This window comes from Schistocerca cancellata, chromosome 11, assembly GCF_023864275.1.
Source record: "Schistocerca cancellata isolate TAMUIC-IGC-003103 chromosome 11, iqSchCanc2.1, whole genome shotgun sequence".
Lineage (NCBI taxonomy): Eukaryota > Metazoa > Arthropoda > Insecta > Orthoptera > Acrididae > Schistocerca > Schistocerca cancellata.
The window spans coordinates 166,208,408-166,231,609 of NC_064636.1; the positions used below are offsets into that span (position 1 = coordinate 166,208,408).

Here is a 23,202-nt window from a genome sequence, read left to right on the forward strand (position 1 = left end):
GTGATTGTATCAGGAAAGGAAATAACTAATAGTGGTATGAGGTATCCTCAACCCTGCGCCAGATGGTGGCGTGTGGAGTATATATGTAGATGTAGGAGCTACAAGCATTCCTTTACTTTAAGTAGCTAGTCAGAGGCTAATTTATGCACTTGTAGAAGAACAGTTCCACATTTATGGACAACACTATAGCAATGATTGTGTTGTTTTAAATTGTGGATATCCACAGCCAAAAGCCGGCCACGGTGGTCTAGCGGTTCTGGCGCCGCAGTCCGGAACCGCGGGACTGCTACGGTCGCAGGTTCGAATCCTGCCTCGGGCACGGGTGTATGTGATGTCCTTAGGTTAGTTAGGTTTAAGTAGTTCTAAGTTCTAGGGGACTTATGACCTAAGATGTTGAGTCCCATAGTGCTCAGAGCCATTTGAGCCACAGCCAAACTTCCACACTCTGAAAGAAACAATCCGTACTGGCTGTAGAAACTTTTTATTAAAGGTCACGACTGGTTTTGTTCCACTAAAAGATGCTTCCTCAAGTGGTAATGTTCCTTTTTGTGAAAGCTAACTGCCTTATAGCCACTATTCTTCATTCGTGTCATATTGTAAACAAGTAACGTGCTAAACACGGTAGTCCTTATTTAAAATGGAGGGGACAGTGGAACCGTACCACGAGCTGGAAAGTGGTAGAGTGGCAGAAGGATTAACTTATGCTCGGTGGAAGTGAATGTCAGAGTGTACCTCGCAACTGGTGACGTATACGATAACATTGTTCGTTCCGATTGCTTGTCGCTTACTCACTCTCGAATGCGTCATAAAGCTGACTGACACAAAATGACTTTCATCTTTTCCAATCGTGCATGTGTGTGGAGTTACATGGGATTCTTCAGAATAACTTCATTTTCTTAGGCTGACAGATTTGTTTGCTGATGGATTGTTTGTGGTAAGTGAAAATGTACTTGAGGTAGTTGCAAGTGTGAACGTCCCACTCTGTAGAATTTGGTTTAACATATTTACAGATGAGGTGTGAAAGCTACCGGTTCTGTACATCGGCAAGGTGTGACGGTGATTGTGTGTCTCCACTTGCTGTGGATTGCTCGCTTATGCTTTGGAGTCGCAGCAGACTCAGAGAAAAAGAGGCTGGCAAAAATAAAAAGTTTTGATCTGCCAGGAGCTGCCAGGAAGTTTCATATCTGTGCACACTCCACTGCAGAGTGAAAATCTCATTCTGGAAACATCCCCCAGGCTGTGGCTAAGCTGTGTCTCCGCAACATCCTTTCTTTCAGGAGTGCTAGTTCCGCACGATTCGCAGGAGAGCTTCTGTAAAGTTTGGCAGGTAGGAGACGAGGTACTGGCAGAAGTAAAGATGTGAGGACAGGGTGTGAGTCGCGCTGGGGTAGCTCAGTCGGTAGAGCACTTGTCCGCGAAAGGCAAAGGCCCCAAGTACGAGTCTCGGTCCGGCACACAGCTTTTATCTGCCAGGAAGTTTCAAAAAGTATAGTAGATTAGAGTTGAGAACTGTCACTTATGGTTTACTGAAACATGTACAAACATCACACACACACACACACACACACACACACACACACACACACACACACACACACACATATATACACATTGCAACTTATTGAGAACTACACATTGCAGAAGAGCTAATCACTGCAAATTGTAACCAGAGTTAAAATTTTATTATTAATACTGAAGAGTTCACGCAGAAGTGCTTTTGTCATTTAGTAGCTCGCATAGGTCGAACCTCTTGTTGCACCCTGCACATGGCAACAGGGTGAAAAAGTTCAGTGAGACAGTTTTGTGGCTCTGCGTAGCAGGACCATGTAAACAGTCAACTTCAACAATGGTGAACGTAAAACATTTGAGAGGTAAACCAGACAGACACGCATCAGGATGACAAATCGTGCCTGGAGTATAACCACGCAGCCCAAAGCTAAGCGTGTAACATTTCGTGTGCCTAGGAGCTACAAGTGTTTGTTTACTTTCAGTAGTCAACCGGAGGTTGATTTATGAATAGCCTTCATAAAAGAGTGCTTCCACACCTGCAGACAACCCTGTAGACACAGCTACAGTACAAGGGATGCCTAGCTTGCCGAACCAGCAGGTTTTCTCTCGGTACTTCTACATCTGTACTCTGCAAACCACCGTGTGGTGCATGGCAGAAGGTACATCCCACTGGACCAGTTATTAGGGTTTCTTCCTGTTCTGTTCACATGTGGAGCACAGGAAGAATGACTGTTTCAATGTCTCTGTGTGTGCAATAATTATTCTAATCTTATCCTCTCGATCCTTATGAGAGTAATACGTAGTGGATTGTTGTGTATTCCTAGAATCATCATTTAACCCTGTTTTTTGAAACTTTACTAGTAGACTTCCTCTGGTTAGTTTACACACATCTTCAAGAGTCTTTCAGTTCAATTTCTTCAGTATCTCTGTGGAACTCCTCCCACAGATCAAACAAACCTACGAACATTCACGTCGCCTTCTCTGTATACGATCAGTATCCCCTGTTAGTCCTATTTGGTACGGGGCCTGCGCCCTTGAGTCACGCGAGCTTCTCCTTTGCAGGCTGATAGCCCTTTCCTAGTATTCTACCGATAAACCAAAGTCTATCGTGTGATTTACCTGTGAATGAGACAATGTGATCATTCTGTCCCACATCCCCACAGGTATTTGTATGAGTAGACCATTTCCCATGTTTTGTTGTTTTGTGAAATGCACAGTTTTACATTTGGGAACATTTAAAGCAAGCTGCCAATCTTTCAATCATTTTGAAATCTTATTGAGATCTGACTAAATAATTATGCAGCTTCTTTCAGATAATACTTCAGTGTAGGTAATTGCATAATCTGCAAAAATACTCGGGTTACTATAAATATTGTCTGCGAAGTCATTAATATAGAACGTGAACAGCGAGGATCCCGACACACTTCCCTGCGGCACACCCGAAGTTACTTCTACATCTGACGACGGCTCTCCGTCCTAGACAATGTACTGTGTCCTCCGTATTGAAAAGTCCTCGATCCGGTCACAAATTCCACTCGATACCCCCGTACGATTGTACTTTTAACATTAAGAGTAGGTGTGGTACTGGGTCAGATGCTTTTCGGAAATCGAGAAATACCGCATCTGCCTCACCGAATATGTCGTGTGAGAAATGTCAGAGTCGTGTTTCGTACGATCGACGTTTTTGGAATATGCGCCGATTGGCATTGAGCAGCTCATTCTGCTACAGATAGCTCATTATGTTTGAACTCGGAATATCTCGTAAGGTTCTACAACAAACTGATGTTGAGGGTCTCGGATGGTAGTTTTCTCGATCACTTCTGGTACTATTGTTGTAGACAGGAGTGACCTGTGCTGTATTCCAAGAAATGAGCACGGTTTTTTGTCAGAGGATACGACAGATTGTAGTTAGAAGAGGGGCTGACTCGGCCACAAATTCAGAATAGAACCCAACGGGGATTCGGTCGGGCTCTGGAGCTGTGTTCAGTTGTAACAATTTCAGCTGTTTCTCAACGACGTTGACACTAATACTTATTTCATTCATCTTTTCAGCGGTCCGAGTATTAAACTGGGACAATTCTCCTGAGTTTTCCTTTGTAAAGGAACATTTGAAAATGAAGTATTTCAGCTTTTGCTTTGCTACCCTCAATTTCAATTCCGATCTCAATTGCTAGGGACTGGATATTAACTTTGGTGCCACTAACAGCCTTTAGATGTGACCAGAATTTCTTTGGGTTCTGTGAAGGATCATTTGACAATATTGTGCTACGGTAGTCACGGAAGGCGTCATACGTTGCTCTGTTCGCAGCCACACAAATTTCATTTAGCACCTCTCTATCTGTAGCCCAATGCTTTGTTTTACACCTCTGTGCAGTAATCTCTCTTTCTTTAGAATTTTTTTTTTTGCAGTGACAATATACCGTGGCGGTTCCATCCCACTATGCACTGTTCTATTTGGTACATATGTATTCAGTGCATTGGCAATTATTCTTTTAAACTTGAACCATAGTTCCTCTACATGCTCCTGCCCTGTGCTGAAAATTACAAGTTCCTCATTGTGATATGACATTACTGATCTTTTTATTAGTTTTCTGAGCACATATACCTTTCTGTTCATTTTAGTTGTCCTCTGTACTTTAGTAATCATTGTTGCCACAACTGCTTCGTGGTCACCGATACCAGTTTCGACGTGGACATCCTCAGAGAGGCGAGGTCTCTTTGTTGCCACTAGATCCAGTGTATTTCCACCACGAGTGGGTTTTCTCACTATCTGTTCTAGGTAGTTTTCAGAGAAGGCTACTGGTGTGATCTTCAACAGAAGGCAGGGTCCACCGAACGTATTCCCCTCGTAAGGGTACAGTACTCTTACGTAGTGTCGATTATGCGCTATGCAGAGATCGTACACGGTTTAAGTAAAGACTGCAATGCGGTCGACAATGTGCGAGTGGGTAAGCAGTAGTCGAGTGTCGGAGTCCGTGGTTGGAAGTCGGGTGTGAGAGGCTAGAGAGAGAGGTTGCTCGGTAGCGAGGCCGGAGATGAGTGGCAGAATGGCACACACTGTTTGATGTTCATAAATGTTTATAAATTGATTGATTTAATTAATACATTCCAGCATTTAAGAAAGGAGATGTTATCATTTAGTAGTTTTCACAATAACGGAAGTGGACAACAGTGAGTCTCGTGACAAGGAGGAAAGATATACAGGGTGTTACGAAAAGGTACGGCCAAACTTTCAGGAAACATTCCTCAGACACAAATAAAGAAGAGATGTTATGTGGACATGTGTCCGGAAACACTTAATTTCCATGTTAGAGCTCATTTTAGTTTCATCAGTATGTACTGTACTTCCTTGATTCACTGCCATGATTTCATACGGGATACTCTACCTGTGCTGCTAGAACATGTGCCTTTAAAAGTACGACACAACATGTGGTTCTTGCACGATGGAGCTCCTGCACATTTCAGTCGAAGTGTTTGTACGCTTCTCGACAACAGATTCGGTGACCGACGGATTGGTAGAGGCGGACCAATTCCGTGGCCTCCACACTCTCCTGACCTCAACCCTCTCGACTTTCATTTATGGGGGCATTTGAAAGCTCTTGTCTACACAACCCCGGTACCAAATGTAGAGACTCTTCGTGCTCGTATTGTGGACGGCTGTGATACAATACGCCATTCTCCAGGGCTGCATCAACGCATCAGGGATTCCGTGCGACGGAGGGTGGATGCACGTATCCTCGCTAACGGAGGACATTTTGAACATTTCCTGTAACAAAGTGTTTGAAGTCACACTGGTACATTCTGTTGCTGTGTGTTTCCATTCCATGATGAATGTGATTTGAAGAAAAGTAATAAAATGAGCTCTAACATGGAAAGTAAGCGTTTCCGGACACATGTCCGCATAACATATTAACTTTCTTTGAGCGTGAGTTTCCTGAAAGTTTGGCTGTACCTTTTTGTAACACCCTGTATATTATTATTGTGGTCTTCATCTCCCAGTACTTACTGCAACCTACATCGTTCTGAATCCGTTTAGTGTATTCATCTCTTGGTCTCCCTCTACGATTTTTACCCTCCACACTGCCCTAATTTAACCATACAGTAAAGCTGCATGCCCTCAGGAAAAATTACGGCTGTAGTTTCCCCTTGCTTTCAGCCGTTCGCAGTACCAGCACAGCAAGGCCGTTTTGGTTAGTTACAAGGGCAGATGAGTCAATCGTCCAGACTGTTGCCCCTGCAACTACTGAAGAGGCTGCTGCCCCTCTTCAGGAACCACATGTTTGTCTGGCCTCTCAACAGATACCCCTCCGTTGTGGTCGCACCTACAGTACGGCCATCTGTATCGCTGAGGCACGCAAAAAATAATTAAAATATAACTTCACCTACAGCGTATGCAAATAATATAGTTCGGTGCGAAACTGGGGGGAGGTTACACCCTCCCCAACCTGCCCCTATCTCCTCTCCTCTCTCTCTCTCTCTCTCTCTCTCTCTCTCTCTCTCTCTCTCTCTCTGGTACCTGATTTCCTGAATCTAAACTATGTTTTGCTCAGTAATGCAGTGTTTGTGTGGCTTCCTGCAGGCATAACAGGGCAGTTTGACTTCGGGCCGATGGGCTGTGCGCTGAAGGCGAACCTGCTGGCGGCGTGGCGCAGCTTCTTCGTGCTGGAGGAGCAGATGCTGGAGGTGGACTGCTCCGTACTCACCCCGGAGGCCGTCCTCAAGTAAGTCGCGTCCACAGCTTCTCTGGCCTCTCGCTTTTCTTCGGCCCGGTTCGCCAACGGGATCAGTTTCCGGGTTTGCCGTTTCCGGTCGGAGCCACCCCCTGTCAGTTAGATCCCGCAGAGATACTGAACTGTGTGGATTGCTACACCTTACCCGCTATTGCGGACGCTTTGCGAGGTTTCGGTCAGTTTGTAAATTACCTCGTCGCCGTCTTCGGCCCCGACGAGTCTGCGAACCCCGGACTTGTCGGTAAACGAAAGAATTCTGCTCGCGTCCGAAACCGGAACTCGTCGGCACTAATTTCCGTGAAGGCTTTTATCGTGCCCCTGATTACTGCGAAAAGGAGAGAGAGGGACGACCGATTGCTTCGCTGTGCTCTATAACTTATCGATCGTATAACAGTCACCGATTGCACCCACTTTCCGAATGGAAGGCAACCTGATAAAAAGATTCGTTTCCAGAAACCCTGCCCACAAAACATTTTGTACGTGATTCGTCCCTCGACTTTGCCATTTGTTGCACTGTTCCCACACGTGTAATTATTTTCGTGCCTCCCACCACTTACTTGCAGTGTTGCGTGACCTTTGCGAAACCTCTGTAGACGCTATAGAATATTTGTTATGTTGCAGCTCGGATACAGTGTAACACGAATACCTACTACTTGCTTCACCCGAGCAAACTGATTTAATACAGAGGTGAGCACTCGAGCGTGTTGCTCGATAGAGAGCCACCGTGTCGCGAGTTACGGCGGTTTGTCATTGGATAATCCTCATTTTGGAGTACGAGCTTTGCAAAATTTATTCTGTTCACGATCATCGGCAGGTTTTAATTTGTGCAATTTAGTGGGAATACCACGTAATGAGGAGGTATTGAATAGAATTGGGAAGAAAAGGAGTTTGTGGCACAACTTGACTAGAAGAAAGAACTGGTTGGTAGGACATGTTCTGAGGTGTCAGGGGATCACCAATTTAGTATTGGAGGGCAGCGTGGAGGGTAAAAATCGTAGAGGGAGACCGAGAGATGAATATGCTAAGCAGATTCAGAAGGATGTCGGCTGCAGGAGGTACTGGGAGATGAAGAAGCTTGCACAGGATAGAGTAGCATGGAGAGCTGCATCAAACCAGTCTCTGGACTGAAGACCACAACAACAACAACCACAATCTTCTGAATAGTCACTGTTCTCATTAAAATGAAAGAGCTTCAAGGCAAGATTAGATCTGCTTTCTGAGATAACTTTCCATGGAAAATTTCCTCAAATTTCAAGTTCCGGTTTTTGAATCATTCTTTGGAGCAGTAGCACGGTGAATGTAGAATACAATTGTCTATTTTTTGTTTCTGCCCATTTGTGGACAAATGCTCGCTGTTTCAGTTTGTCAGCCTGTACCATTACAAACTATTCAGCACGTTTGTTCCTCTTACTAGTTATATCGGTAAGCGAGCTATCGTCGAAAAGAGTTAAAATATGAAGCGGATTAAGACAATCTCTGTAGTTCCTGTGAAAGGGAACTGATTCTTGTTTAGGCTACAATTACCAGATGACTATTCTGTAGAACCAGGACCGTTGTCAGCAGTCACCACTTCTTCTTTGACGCCCCCTTCACCACTCGAGGTTCTTGTTACTGTCATTATAGTTATCACTGTCTCACCAGTACTAGAAACACTGCCACTAAACTGTTCGTTATCACATCCATTTAATAATCTCTCTGTGTCCCCACCACACAGAGACAAAGATGATGATTGCTTATAAGGAGAGATCCCCTTCTCGAAACCATCTGTGTGGTGATGTAGGTTAAGATCCCAGGTATCTCACCCTGCAGCCATTCACTTTCATGGACCCTCGTCTGTGACTAATCCATGAAAAGAAAATTCAGAATTTTGCACGACCTTAAATAGCGTTAAAAAAGTAGTGATGTGTGGAATGGTTGTGTGGTGTAATGGACAGAATAAGGCCTTCACGTGCTGAAGGTTGTGGGTTCAAATCTTGTCAGGTGCTATGAATTCTTTTATTTTTACACCTTTAATAAAATTATTTTTATCATTTGTTTTATTTAATAAAGTGGTTTAAAGGTAATTTTATATTTCTATTCATTTATTACCTCATTTTGATAATCATATCAACATCTTCATTTGCCCTCAATTTTCTCCCTATCTTTCTTTTTTCACTCGAAATTTTTGTGAATGTAAATTTAATTATATTTATCTGTTACAATATTTAAATATGTGAAAATGGCAATCTGGCAATTAAAAACCAAAATACAAAATGATCTATTTATATTGACTGTGCAATTGTTTCAAAAATGTATTTGCTACAAGATGTGCATTTTTAAAAAGTGGTAATCGTCATAGAAACATTTAAAATATAGTCTAAATACCTATTGCGCCATAGAAAAACTGACACAGATTTATACGAAAGAAAAAAGTAAATCGAAATTTAGAAGATTTTATTAATATTTTGTTTTATCTTTTCTTGCCATATAAGAAACACACTTACCCCATTTACCTGAATGTAAGATGACCCCCCCTCCCTCTTTTTTTTGTTTTTAAAGAGGCTCCTTAAGAAAAAAATATTATTAACATATTATGACTAATCAAAATTACAAGCTGTTTTAGGGAAATTAAATATTTGTCTAAAACATTGGCATTATACCTATTTTAAAATTAGGCCATTTGTTGATTGTCTACGTTTTGATAATACAAGAAGAAATAAAATTAAAAACAATTGGTTTATATTAATTTTTATCTTCCCTGCCATTTTTGCGTAATAAGCCTCTCATCTGTGGTATCACACTTCTTCATTATTAGCATTATCCTAATAGCAGTTGTCACAAGTATTTCGCCATTTCCTTTGAGTACATTGCAATACCTGAGGTTGTCGTTACGGTGGAACTTAAGAACGTAGCTGCTTTTAATCAGAATACGCATTGGACATTTCTTCTATACTGACGTGAGAATGTTATAGTGTTTCTCGTTTCCAAAAACATCGTCTGCCTGCCGCTCCCTCATTAGCTGCTTAGAACCGGGATCTGACACATCCTCTTTCATTCCTGTCATACCTCACAATTAGTATTGGGAAATGTGTAAGCACGCCACTGGCCTCTATCTATAATTTCACCTTATCCTGCAGAAATGTATACCATTGTAGTGTATCCACCCAGTTTTGAATTCAGTTCATTCAGATACAGGCAAAGTCTTGTTCAAATGTGCTAGATGTTCATAAAAAGCCAAAGAATGCGGTATAGGTTCCCACGGTTTGGGAGCAAGATGTAATTTGCTACCTGCTCACTACTTCCATCCCTACACTCTTCCAAGTTCTTAGCCAAGAGGGTGTCACTGTTCCCCTTCCAGCCCTTCTGTAATGTTGTTTTTGAGCAACTAAGGTGTGGGTCATATGTAACACTGGCAACTAATATACAGGGTGGTCCATTGATCGTGACCGGGCCAAATATCTCACGAAATAAGCGTCAAACGAAAAAACTACAAAGAACGAAACTTTTCTTGCTTGAAGGGAGAAACCAGATTGTGCTATGGTTGGCCTGCTACATGGCGCTGCCATAGGTCAAACGGATATCAACTGCATTTTTAAAAAATAGGAACCCTCATTTTTTATTACATATTCGTGTAGTATGTAAAGAAATATGAATGTTTTAGATGGACCACTTTTTTCGCTTTGTGATAGATGGCGCTGTAATAGTCACAAACATATGGCTCACAATCTTAGATGAACAGTTGGTAACAGGTAGGTTTTTAAAATTAAAATACAGAACATAGGTACGTTTGAACATTTTATTTCGGTTGTTCCAATGCGATACATGTATCTTTGTGAACTTATCATTTCTGAGAACACATGCTGTTACAGCGTGATTACCTGTAAATACCACATTAATGCAATAAATACTCAAAATGATGTCCATCAACCTCAATGCATTTGGCAATATGTGTAATGACATTCCTCTCAACAGTGAGTGGTTCGCCTAATGTAATGTTCGCACATGCATTGACAATGCACTGACTCATGTTGTCAGGCGTTGTCGGTGGATCATGATAGCAAATATCCTTCAACTTTCCCCACAGAAAGAAAGCCGGGGGACGTCAGATCCGGTGAACGTGCGGGCCATGGTATGGTGCTTCGACGACCGTTTCACCTGTCGTGAAATACGCTATTCAGTACCGCTTCAACCGCACGCGCGAGCTATGTGCTGGACCTCCATCATGTTGGAAGTACATTGCCATTCTATCATGCAGTGAAACACCCTCTATTAACATCGGTAGAACATTACGTAGGAAATCAGCATACATTGCACCATTTAGGTTGCCATCGATAAAATGGGGGGCCAATTAGCCTTCCTCCCATAATGCTGCATCATACATTTACCTGCCAAGGTCGCTGATGTTACACTTGTCGCAGCCATCGTGGATTTTCTGTTGCCCAATAGTGCGTATTATGCCAGTTTACATTACCTCTGTTGGTGAATAACGCTTTGTGGCTAAATAGAACGCGTGCAAAAATCTGTCATTGTCCCGTAATTTCTCTTGTGCCCAGTGGCAGAACTGTACATGATGTTCAAAGTCGTTGACATGCAATTCCTGGTGCATAGAAATATGGGTGCAATCGATGTTGACGTAGCATTCTCAACACCAGCGGTTTTGAGATTCCCGGTTCTCGCGCGATTTTGTCTGCTGCTGATGTGCGGATTAGCCGCGACAGCAGCTAAAACACCTACTTGGGCATCATCATTTGTTGCAGGTCGTGGTTGACGTTTCACATGTGGCTGAACACTTCCTGTTTCCTTAAATAACCTAACTATCGGGCGAACGGTCCGGACACTCGGATGATGTCCAGGATACCGAGCAGCATACATAGCACACGCCCGTTGGGCATTTTGATCACAGTAGCCATATATCAACACGATATCGACTTTTTCCGCAATTGGTAAATGGTCCATTTTAACACGGGTAATGTATCACGAAGCAAATACCGTTCGCACTGGCGGAATGTCACATGATACCACGTACTTATACGTTTGTGACTATTACAGCGTCGTCTATCACAAAGTGAAAAAAGTGGTCCAACTAAAACATTTATATTTCTTTACATACTATATGAATATGTAATAAAAAGTGGGGGTTCTTATTTTAAAAAATTCAGTTCATATCAGTTTGACCTATGGCAGCGCCATCTAGCGGGCCAACCATAACGCCATCTGGTTTCCCTCTTCAAGCTAGATGAGTTTCGATCTTTGTAGTTTTATCATTTGATTCTGATTTCTCGAGATATTTGGCCCGGTCACTATCAATGGACCACCCTGTATAAATAAAAGATTGCAATGACGATACAGTAAAAATTCAAACTGTCAATCATCCTGCGATGTAGTGGTGTCTGTTGGTACACTGTCCACAACTGGTCTTGATGCTGTAATTTATTGCTGTGATAACAATTAAAGTCAGCTTAATATGATTTATTTAGTTTTTTTAGCGATCTAATTTTGGATTAATTTTCTTTCTTGCTTCGTCTGAATGTCCTCATCATGTACTAAAGATAATTAAAATGTGGTAACATCTTTATCGGGTATTCTGATACGTGAGCAGTGACTGAATTTCTCATTTGCAACCTTGTTAAATCATTACAGTATCTCATACTTGAATAAAATATTGACTTGTATTCAGAATCTAGTGATTTTTTTTAATGAAGCACCATAAATGTTTGTATATGGTATCCATTCATGTATGAGAAGTTTTATTGCAAATCTGGTCAAATACAACGAGAGTTTCTAAAATGACAGCAAGCATTAAATTCTACGTACTCCTGAGTTTCACAAAATGGATAGATTTTGAGTGTAGCAATAGATTGTCGGGTTGGTTGGTTTCTCGCATATCCCTTACACTACACCTGTGTGAGTAAAATGTCACGTGGGTGTTAGAGCTAGGTCGATACTGTATAGAGCACTTCGGTGTATCAGAAATTCTTGAACCTGTTCGAGCATATTGTTTGGCCTGTGTACCCATCCTCCAAATTTTTCAATATAAATCTGCATGTGACCTCAATCAGCCAGTCTTCTGTGAATGTAAGACAACCCCTATATCAATCTATTAACCAACGTAAAAGTGTTGATCTCGGCAGTAATAGTTAAATATGTGAATATAAGATGGCCCCACAGTTTGTGAATGACGAATTTGAGGAAAAACCTTGTCTTATAATCGTACACTTCCAGAAGAAAAACTTAAACTTGATGTAGAATTCTAATTATTGTAAAGTACAATGTAGGTTAAATGCAGAGATTTGTAGATCTTCACTAATTTCTAGATTCTATTTTGTCCTAAGTTATTTCTTAATTTTCATCAAATAGGGCCATAGATGGAGTAGATTCTCTCAATGGATGCAGTGCTGGCAGGGCAAGTAATGAGGCAGTAATAAAGTACTTGTAAAAATTGATTAGTTTTTTTGAATAACTTAACCATAGGAATTTAAACAGAACTGTTTGTCATTATGAAAAAATCCCAAAAATTTCAATAAAACCCATAAAAAACCCAATTTTGCCCCCTCTTTTGTTTTTTTTTTTTTCTTTCTCTTTTTTTTTCCCCCCCGCAGTGGAACATTTTTGAAACACCTTGCATAAGTCCACATTTAACTACCATAAAGGGTACACTCCAAACACATACTTTCCGCACTTAGATTTATGCAGGCCCTATCCATTCTGTTGAACTGCTCTGAAAGATAGTGAGAAGCTAGTAATACTGTGATATAAGTTGTGCTGTCCTCGACTGAGGCGATACTTCTCTAATAAGATTTATCCCTTTTCTTGCACGCAGAGCTTCGGGACACGTGGACCGGTTTGCAGACCTGATGGTGAAGGACGTGGTGAACGGCGAATGCTTCCGGCTGGACCACCTAATAAAGGCCCACCTCGAGAAGCTGTGCGCCGACCGCAAGACGACCCCGGAGGTGAAAGAGGAGTGCCGTGACATAATTGTCAAGGTAACACGGCTAGCTCCTCACATTGACAGACTGGCGAAGGCACAGCATCGGGCACAACTAGTGACAACTTTCACTTCCTCTCGTCAATTTTTGTGTCCGGGGTGATTCTGTGACGATATTACGAACTTCCGGAGATAACGGAAGTAAGCGCCCCAGTCCAGAAATGACTGTTGAAGCTTACAAGTGAAAATTGTTCTGTTTCGTTTGACAGGGGACCTGTTCTACTGCAGGCTCTTTACTTTCCATATTTTGAGAGGTGGTTGTTTGGACCAAAACAATAAAAGAAATGTCTACTTAACATGGGTTCTATATTGCATACCTTAAGAGCTGTGAGCCCCTGTTCATCTTTGCTACCATCGTAGTGGTTAATAAAAAAGGAAAAAGAAAAAGAGAAGAGGAGAAAAGAAAAGAAAGATTTAAAATGTGCGAAGAAATGGTGAATAAAAAGGGGGTTTTAAAATCGTTAATGACTGTGAAAAAGGGAAAGAATGAAATGCAAATCGGACTTCGTATTACAGAAAAGTTATCGGACTTAGTGATTCGGAAAAAGCTATTGTTGGGGTGGTCCTTATGGTGTTTGTGAGCAAAATTCAAACCAATTTCCACTACAAAAATTATTTGAAGGAGAACAGAGAATAACAAAATGTGATTAACAGTGGGAAATGGCGTAGATAAGAGTTCATCCTTTACCTTGTTAACACGTCTTGTTTCGTGCGGCGTCCAGGTCTTAAAAAATCTCCTACTTCATTTCTGTGTGAAAAGTAGTAGCTGCTCCGAAATCTTGCAATCGTCCGGGAATCACTAATTTATAGAAATTAAAACCGTCTCGGTATCGAATGCAATTTATTTTATGTTGCTACTTCCATCCTCATAATTTCATACCAACTTCCACAATATGTCTGCACATCAGTTTTTTCGTCTTAATCCAACCGAGACTAGCTAATAAGTAAGTTAAGCTTCCGCTCTCGAGAGACAAAAGACAGATAGAAAACAAAAGGAGTTACAATTTTTTTTGTACCTTCATTTTCTTATTTTCTCTGCCGTCGAGCGCTCGTACAGCTGCAACAGTATAATTTATATCTGAGGGAACGAGTGTAGCGTGGCGAAATTCAAAGTCCCTCTACACCGTGAAACGCATCTGTTCTACTGGACAAGAGCTCGTACCTCATAAGGCAGGTATTTCAGAGCCCGTGATGAGATGCTTAATGTTAAATACAAGGTGAATAGGGGGGAAAGCTCGTGCTTTGAGGGGTGATAGTACTGGTGATTCTGAACAACACTCTTCACACTGATATATGCTCTATTCCTAATTCTGAGGTTCACCATGTTTAATTTACATTGCTGTTTATTTTCTGTACGATTGAAGACATGGTCTTTTTTACAATGTACCAAGTAGTATAGAGGAATAAGACACGAACAATTTGAACAGGACGCTTGTGGTCTGTCAAGTCGTGTAACTGTCTCAAACTGGTGTACAAAAACTAACAGAGCTTCAGCGTGTGCACGTCGTGCAAGATTGTCTGTACTCTATCACTCTCTTTGCGTAAACTGTCAGCCCTAGAGAAAAAAAATCAATAGTACCTATTTTTGCAGCAAATTTAATGCAGTTTAATTTTGTACTGTGGCAGATTTTTGCTGGTGGCCACAGTTTGAAGTTATTTGAGAAAAACCTACAAAAGTGACATTGAAGGTGCTCTATCTTGGAAACCGTTTGGAGTAGGGCATATGTTCGTGTGAAGTCTTTTGTTCCAAATCGTTGATACTCCTTTCCTCCTCACTTGGCCTGTATTTGACATTAAACACGCAAGGTGAATTGCCTAAAACTTCTACCATAAATTGAAGGTGATATTGATGTGCATATTGCTAGCCATTTGTCAGATTGTAATAATACTTAGAAGGTGCATTCTTTGTGAAAACATACACCTTTTTAGTGGAATAGTGCCTGTTGACATCGACAGACTAAAAGTAGGGTAAATTAGGATGTTAATGGTGTTTTGTCTGAGGATTCTAGAGCAAACTGTTTACAAGATATCTTATTTTGAAAAGTTTCCATACCAACATTTGTTCGTGTCATTTAACTTGCGTAGTTGCCAGGTAGGATGCTGGGCGTGTTAGCTTACGGTGTGCCTGTGTGTTTCTCGAGTGCATTGCTACTTGCCGGTCAGTTAGTATGTGACAGTCCGAGCAGTACTGGACGATGGGGATTATCGGTGCAGAAAAAGGCCACTCGCTCTCGAAGTGCTGAGAGTGTAGGAAAAGCGCAGTTCGTTCTCTTACGGTGTACGTGGCAAGATATCCCAGTACACGTTAACCGTCTCGGCAATTATTTATTGTCCTCTTTGACCGGTTACGTGAAAGTAGTAGACAGTGTAACAGAAGGAAACGTGACGACAGGAGAAGGGGAAATTAATGTGCTTTCTGGTGTTGCAGTTGATTTGCACATTAGCTCCAGCACATTCGCACAAGGAGCGGCGTGAGGCAGGCGGGGGTCCTGTGCATTCTCTGTCGACATCAGTTCCGTCCCTATCACATTTCTCTCCATTGATAGCTGCAGGGGAACAATTGTGAGAACTGTGTTAACTTTTGTAGACGGGTATTAAGACAAAATAATCCAGACACATATCTCGTTTAGTGACGAAACCACAGTTACCGATCGTGGCCAGGTAAAGTGCCGAAACGTGCACTACCGATCTTTCGACGGTCGCCGTCGGCTCTCGTCGGGTCGAATGTCGGCGCCCACGGAATGTAAACGTACGGTGTGGGGTAGTGCACCGTCAGCTCGTAGGGCCGTCCTCCACAGGCGGGACAGCAGACGCGCGTGAGCGCCGCGGCCTCCTGGCGTGCCGTCTCCCACAGACCGGGAGGAACCTGCGGCACCGACACGACGGCTGTCCGGCCCGTAGTGCACCCAGTACTACAGTGTGCCTTCACGAATTGTTTACAGATTGGATCGGACGCAGGTGACCTGTAACTCGGCGAGTCTGTTCCCTGGATTTGACGTCTGTAGACCTTCTGTGGGGAAAGCTGAAAGGTGCTAGCTACGAGGACTTACCGACTACACCCGATGTTACAAAATGGTGTATTAGTACAGACCACTCGGACATCTCTGCTGAAATACTAGCACCTGAACGGCACTCTTTCCGTACTGGACTGGAAGTTTGTACTGCTCCTGCTGACGGTAATTTTGAACACGACCCGTGACGGTCTGTCGTCTTCCTACTGGTCAGAATCCAAAAAAGTAATGTATGCACCTGTGTTGTTCTTTTGTGTGTGCTAAAACAACTCGCACTGGAATCCTGCGACACACACCGGTAATGTTCTAATTTGCCCTACTTTTAATCCGTTAACTTCAGTAGCCATTGTCCCACTTAAGAGAATGTATATTTGCACAAAAAATACACTTTCTAAGTATTATTATAATCTGTCGATCGGCTAACAGTACGTCCCCCCGAGTACCGATGTGTTCTGTGAAGACCACACGCGAAAAGCACTTTCCGTTTCCGCAATGTTTGTGGCAAAAGTTTTAGGTGGTCCACCTCGTATATGAGAGAAAAAGTTTGAAATTATGTGTAAAGTTTGTCAGAAGTCAGTAAGTGCTCTCGTATCTGGGTAATTGGCAAACCGTGAGCTACGCTACCTCGAGATGTATACACAGTTTGTAACATTAATACAGGGCTATTACAAGTGATTGAAGCGATTTCATAAATTCACTGTAGCTCCATTCATTGGCATATGGTCACGACACACTACAGATACGTAGAAAAACTCGTAAAGTTTTGTTCGGCTGAAGCCGCACTTTAGGTTTCTGCCGCCAGAACGCTCGAGAGCGCAGTGAGACAAAATGGCGACAGGAGCCGAGAAAGCGTATGTCGTGCTTGAAATGCACTCACATCAGTCAGTCATAACAGTTCAACGACACTTCAGGACGAAGTTCAACAAAGATCCGCCAACTGCTAACTCCATTCGGCGATGGTATGCGCAGTTTAAAGCTTCTGGATGCCTCTGTAAGGGGAAATAAACGGGTCGGCCGGCAGTGAGCGAAGAAACGGTTGTACGCGTGCGGGCAAGTTTCACGCGTAGCCCGCGGAAAATTGGCTCATGCCACAACTGGAGACCGACAGCGCCGACTTCATCTTTCAACAGGATGGTGCTCCACCGCACTTCCATCACGATGTTCGGTATTTCTTAAACAGGAGATTGGAAAACCGATGGATCGGTTGTGGTGGAGATCACGATCGGTAATTCGTGTCGTGGCCTCCACGCTCTCCCGACTTAACCCCGTGTGATTTCTTTCTGTGGGGTTATGTGAAGGATTCAGTGTTTAAGCCTCCTCTACCAAGAAACGTGCCAGAACTGCGAGCTCGCATCAACGATGCTTTCGAACTCATTGATGGGGACGTGCTGCGCCGAGTGTGGGAGGAACTTGATTATCGGCTTGATGTCTGCCTAATCACTAAAGGGGCACGTATCGAACATTTGTGAATGCCTAAAAAAACTTTTTCAGTTTTTGTATGTGTGTGCAAAGCTTTGTGAAAATATCTCAAATAATAAAGTTATTGTAGAGCTGTGAAATCGCTTCAGTCATTTGTAACAACCCTGTACTTGTCTTAATGTACTAGGCCTTTAAAATAAGATTATACCTCTTAATGGTCAATAATTATACGAAAGACCGAAGATAAAATTTCTGTTGCCGTCGATAAGCAGAGCGAGATGGAGACGGCACGTGAGAACCTCCACGTGCCGTGTGGGGCCACTCGTTCCTCGGCGTCGGCTTCTGCAGGTTTTTAGGAGACGAGAAGGGAGATAAACTCACGGCTGCAGTGGACGGCGTCAAATGGGCTCGTGTAAAAAGTTACTACTTGTCTCGCTTCTGCACGAACTACGTATGTAGGAGGGTGTACCCGAGAGAAACTGAACTTTTTTTAGATTATTTATTCATATTTTAAGCACAAATCTTTAATCCCTTTCAAAGTACTCTCCACTTGCAGTAACACACTGGTCTGAATCTTTTATTCCATGTTTCAAAACATTGCTCAATTTCACTTTTCGTGATGCTTTTTTTTTTCTACTCGGCAGCATCAGCAAAACACTTTTGTTTTCTCTCTCTTTTCATTCTAGAAAGCAAAAACAAAAAGTTGCACGGATGAGGTCGGTTATGGGACGAGTGAGGAACAGGGGTTGTTCCATTTTTGGTTGTGACTTGGCCTACAGAAGGACCACTTGTCACACACTGTTGCACAATTTTTTCAAAACTTCCAAGTAGAAAGCCTAATCAACTGTCTGACCGTGGCGAACAATCTCTGAATGGACAACTCCTCTCACATTGAAAAACAAATCGGCACAGTTTTAATATTTGACGTCACCTGACAGCTTTCTGGGGGGGAGGCGGACCCGAAGTCTTCCACAAGCTCGACTGTCGATTTGATTTGGGATCGTAAGCATAGCACCGAGTTCTGTCACCTCTGATAATTTTTAAATAAGATTTTGGGGACTGTTGTTTCAAAGCACTGCACTGTTCCACATGACCTTTTGTTTGTTCAGCAGTCAGCAGTTGTGGCACGAATTTGGAAGTCATCCTTTTTATTCCCAGATCTTCTGTTACAGTTTGCTGCTCTGCACTCCAAGCACAGCTCCACAATTTCTTAAATGGTCCGTCATCGATCTTCGTCGATGTCTGCATAAATGTTTTCAACATTTTCAGGTGTTTGTGCCACAGAAGAGTGACCAGAATGAAGTTTATCATCGAGTGACATTTCACCTGTTTTTGAAACAGGAGAATACTCGAACCTGTGAGTTTTCCCCCCACAGCACGTTCCACGTATGGCAGTTTTAAAATTTTGGGAGTTTCTGTTCCACTTTTTCCGAGCAAAAAGCAGAATTTCAGCTCTGCACCCTTTTCGTGAAAACCAGCCCTCGCAAAAACGACAATCACCCAACAGTTGTCACTATAAATTCTGCCAAAACTAGTCCTGACCTCCTTCAGTAATGACACTCGGCTTGCCCGTTCTGGAATGTTTGCTCTGTGAATTCCTAGTGGCAAAATGCGGTACTACGAAAGTGCAGTGCAACAAAAATTAGTTCATTTTCTTTTGGTTACCCCCTCGTATAACATCTGTCAATTTGCTTAGTACATGAGATTGTGATGTAAAAGAAAGTGTGAATATAGGAAGTTCATGTGATGTAAAAGAAAGTGTGAATACAGGAAGTTCAAAGTTAAGTTGTTTACAGTATTAAAGAAGCTTGGAGGACAATCGACATTCTCTTTCGGTGCCCATCCGTGCACGAGGAAGCGAAGTTCTGTGAAGAAAGGTTATAGATCACACGCAGGAAATGGAACACTGACGCCATACCAAAAGTCACCGTGGTTCCATTCCGACCTCAGTGCAGAAAATTAATCTGTTGCACGAATTCTGTGTGTCGAGGGGCACCAAAGTTAGGTGGAATGGACAAGGTTCAGTGTCGATCTCAATTCACTTGAGAAAAATTTCGGACACTGTTACATCGTCACAATTCCATCACAGTTGCTAATTGTGCATTGTAGATACACAGTACTTGTTATTTGTGGCTTGTTGTTGCAAAAGTGCAGGAGAAGAAGGTATGCTTTTTACTTTTTCTACAGCTGAAAATGATTTATTGCCTTAAATCGGATTCGGGAGGACGACGGTTCGATCCCACGTCCGGCCATCCAGATTTAGGTTTTCTGCGATTTCCCTAAATCGCTGCAAGCAAATGCCGGGACGGTTCCTTCGAAAGGGCACGGCCGATTTCCATCCCGGTCCTTCCCTAATCCGACGAGACCGATGACCTCGTTGTGTGGTCTCCTTCCCGAAAATGACCCGACCCCTTAAATCGCCCTGTGCTAGTATGAGGATACAACTGAATACAAAAAGTGTTGAGTTATGTGTGATCAGCAGTGAGAAGGTGGGGAAAAAGTCTCCATTGACTTTAATTCCTGACACCTTGTTGAATTTGATACGTATTTGTTGTATCATTCATTAGTTTTTGAACTACTCCAGGCTCATCATTGGACAAAGGTGTTACAGGAAGATTATATCTCGGACCGAGTTCAGCTAGATGCTGTGGTCGTGTTGCTTGCATTCCCTTGTGGTATCCGTAACAGATTAATTCTGATAATGTGCATACACACACACACACACACACACACACACACACACACACAGAGCATGTAGGAGCAATTGGTTTCACAATAAACAATTTGGTTTCACAGTAAACAAATAGTCTTTGTGTATCCATTTAGTGCTGTGTATTTTCTCGTATATTTTTATTATTTTTGGAGTACAAGAACTAAGTCACAGTGTTCTATAAGGCTGTAGGCTTAGTATATGCAAAATTTTTCCGTTCTCTCTTTTACAAAAGCTGTGTTGGCCTTCAGTAGGTAAACTGCTGAAAACTAAGTCCTTTCTGTACAACTGGGGACAGTCAGACTCCCCATTGTGTGACCGTGAGGCTCCAGTTCAGACCACGCACAAAATTTTTGAGGAATGTACTGAGAGATGTTTCACTGGAGACTGGTAGGGTATCACCAAAGCCGCACTAAAGACTTTGGAATGAATATGCTCTTTGACATCATTCTTTAAGGTCAATTGAGACCAGAGCTGCCTATTTCTTTTGTACTTTATTGTGTAAATATTACTGCGAATTGTATATTTATATCTGTACAATAAATAATAATAATAATAATAATAATAATAATATTTTAACAAGATGTGAAGGACTGAGGCATTTAACTGCTCGTGGGCATTGATTTGCATCAATGTGGAAAGTTGAAAATTTGTACCGATCCACGATTCGAACCTGTTTGCCGCTACTAGGCACACAGTGGTCATAACAACTGCACAGACTACCCTAGCACACGTCCTGTCAGATCCAGATTGTCAGCTTACCCACATATTACTGACATTGTGATTCATAATGGCTGCAGGGTCAGAATGATGTCTGTTCTTTCAGACATGTCTGAAAGAACACACACACAAAATAAAATCTTTCATTGTTTCAGAAATAATGAACAATTAAATTGTCTAGAAGGAGGTGTGCAGCAGATTATTATTATTATTATTATTATTATTATGAGGGCTATCCACAAAGTACATTACGTTTTGGAATTAAAAATAAAGTATTGGAAAATTTTTTTATTATATACAGATGAAAGCCACACTTAAATACTACTTTTCTGCATAGTTGCCATTTAAATTAAGGCACTTATCGTAGCGATGGATGAGCTCGGAACTTCCTTCGTCGTAAAATTCAGCCGCCTGTGCCTTCAACCATGTGATTACCTCTTCTTGAAGCTGTGCATCGTCATCAAAACGCTGCATAGCCAAGCACTTCTTCATTGCTGGGAATAAGTGGAAGTCGCTCGGTGCCAGGTCGGGACTGTACGGCGGATGAGTAAACAAGTCTCACTTAAAAGATTCGAGAACTTCACGAGTGGCATTTGCCATGTGGGCCCGGGCGTTGTCGTGAATCGGCAAGATCTTGGAGCCCAACTTTCCCCTGCGCTTGTTTTTTATTGCTCTTGTGAGGTTGTGCAGAGTTTGGCAATACCTTTGAGAGTTTATTGTAGTGCCTCTTTCCAGGAAACCCACAAAAATCACACCTTTTCTGTCCCAAAACACAGTCGCCATCACCGTCCTTGCTGACATTGTCTGCATGCATTTCTTGGGTTTTTGGGGGAATTTGTGTGCCCCCACTGCATTGACTGCAATTTTGTCTCGCAGTTCACACGCTTAACCCACATTTTGTCACCAGTAACGATGCGATCGAGTAATGAGTCGCCATCTTTCTCGTAAGTGTCCAAAAACGTTAACGCTGCAGCCGTTCGCTGATTTTTGTGAATCTCTGTCAAGATTTTTGGTATCCATCTTGCACAAAACTTGTGGTAACTGAGCTTTTCGGTAATGATTTCGTGCAACAAACTTAGTGACATTTGTGGAAAACTCATAGAGAGTTCCGTTATTGTGAAATTACGGTTTGTCATGGACCGTGGCACGACTTTTTCGACAAGTTCGGCAGTCACTATTCTGGGTCTTCCACTTCGCTCTTCGTCGTGAACTAGTTCAGCTATTTTTAAATTTTATGACCCATTGACGCACTCCACCTTCAGTGATTATGTTGTCCCCGTACACTTCACAAAGCTGCCGATAGATTTCTATCGGTGTACAGTTTTTTGCAGTCGGAAACCTTATTACAGCACGCAATTCACACTTCGCGGCATTTTCAATTAACGCTGACATTTTAAACTGTCACAGTAACTCGACGGAGTACACCACGAACCTCTCACTAGCACGGCAGGATGCCGACTGAGCGGCAGAATGCCGTGACACCGAGATGGCCGCGCTAGTCCCGCCCCTAACGGACACAGACGAAAATGTAATGTACTTTGTGGGTAGCCCTCGTATTATGTCAAGTTTAATGTTTTCTTAAAATTGTGTTAGTCTAACTCTCAAGGATTTATATATGTGTGTTGAGATGTTTTCAGTTGTGATGCATCCTTTTCAATAAGTCTCCTCATTTTTACTTCTTGCAGCTCGACGGCATGAAAAAAGATGAAATGGCAGCCGTCCTGAAAAAATTCTCGATCAAGTCGCCACTGACCGGGAACGAACTGACGGAGCCGATAGAATTCAACCTGATGTTTGGCACGCAGATAGGACCCTCTGGTCTTGTAAAGGGGTAAGAGCACTCGCAGTCACTGTGTTAGGCCAGAGAGTTGGCCTAGTGTCAGGAGATACATTGTTTTTTTAAAGAAACATTCTCCATCATTAGATTTACCTCAAGCCACAAATGTTAAATATTTTTATGTTTACCTTCAGTTGATCGTGGCAGTAGGAGCATTATCTGTTGTGGACTCCTTTGCTGAATTATGCAGTATCTGCTCCAAGACAAGAATTTACCACAGCATTCATTTTCTTAAATAAATAAGACTCTTCTCAAAATCATGTTGTTGTTGTTGTTGTTGTGGTTCTCAGTCCTGAGAC

General features: G+C 42.4%; 1 protein-coding gene across 1 annotated transcript in view; it reads left to right on the forward strand.

The window, feature by feature from the left end:
- The window catches only part of LOC126108915 (glycine--tRNA ligase), a 171,028-nt gene that overhangs the window by 43,324 nt on the left and 104,502 nt on the right, over nucleotides 1-23,202 (forward strand). Inside the window, exons 3-5 of the mRNA XM_049914277.1 lie at nucleotides 6,089-6,230; nucleotides 13,039-13,204; nucleotides 22,752-22,897. Coding sequence (XP_049770234.1) covers nucleotides 6,089-6,230; nucleotides 13,039-13,204; nucleotides 22,752-22,897 — 454 coding nt within the window. The remainder of the gene's footprint in view (nucleotides 1-6,088; nucleotides 6,231-13,038; nucleotides 13,205-22,751; nucleotides 22,898-23,202) is intronic.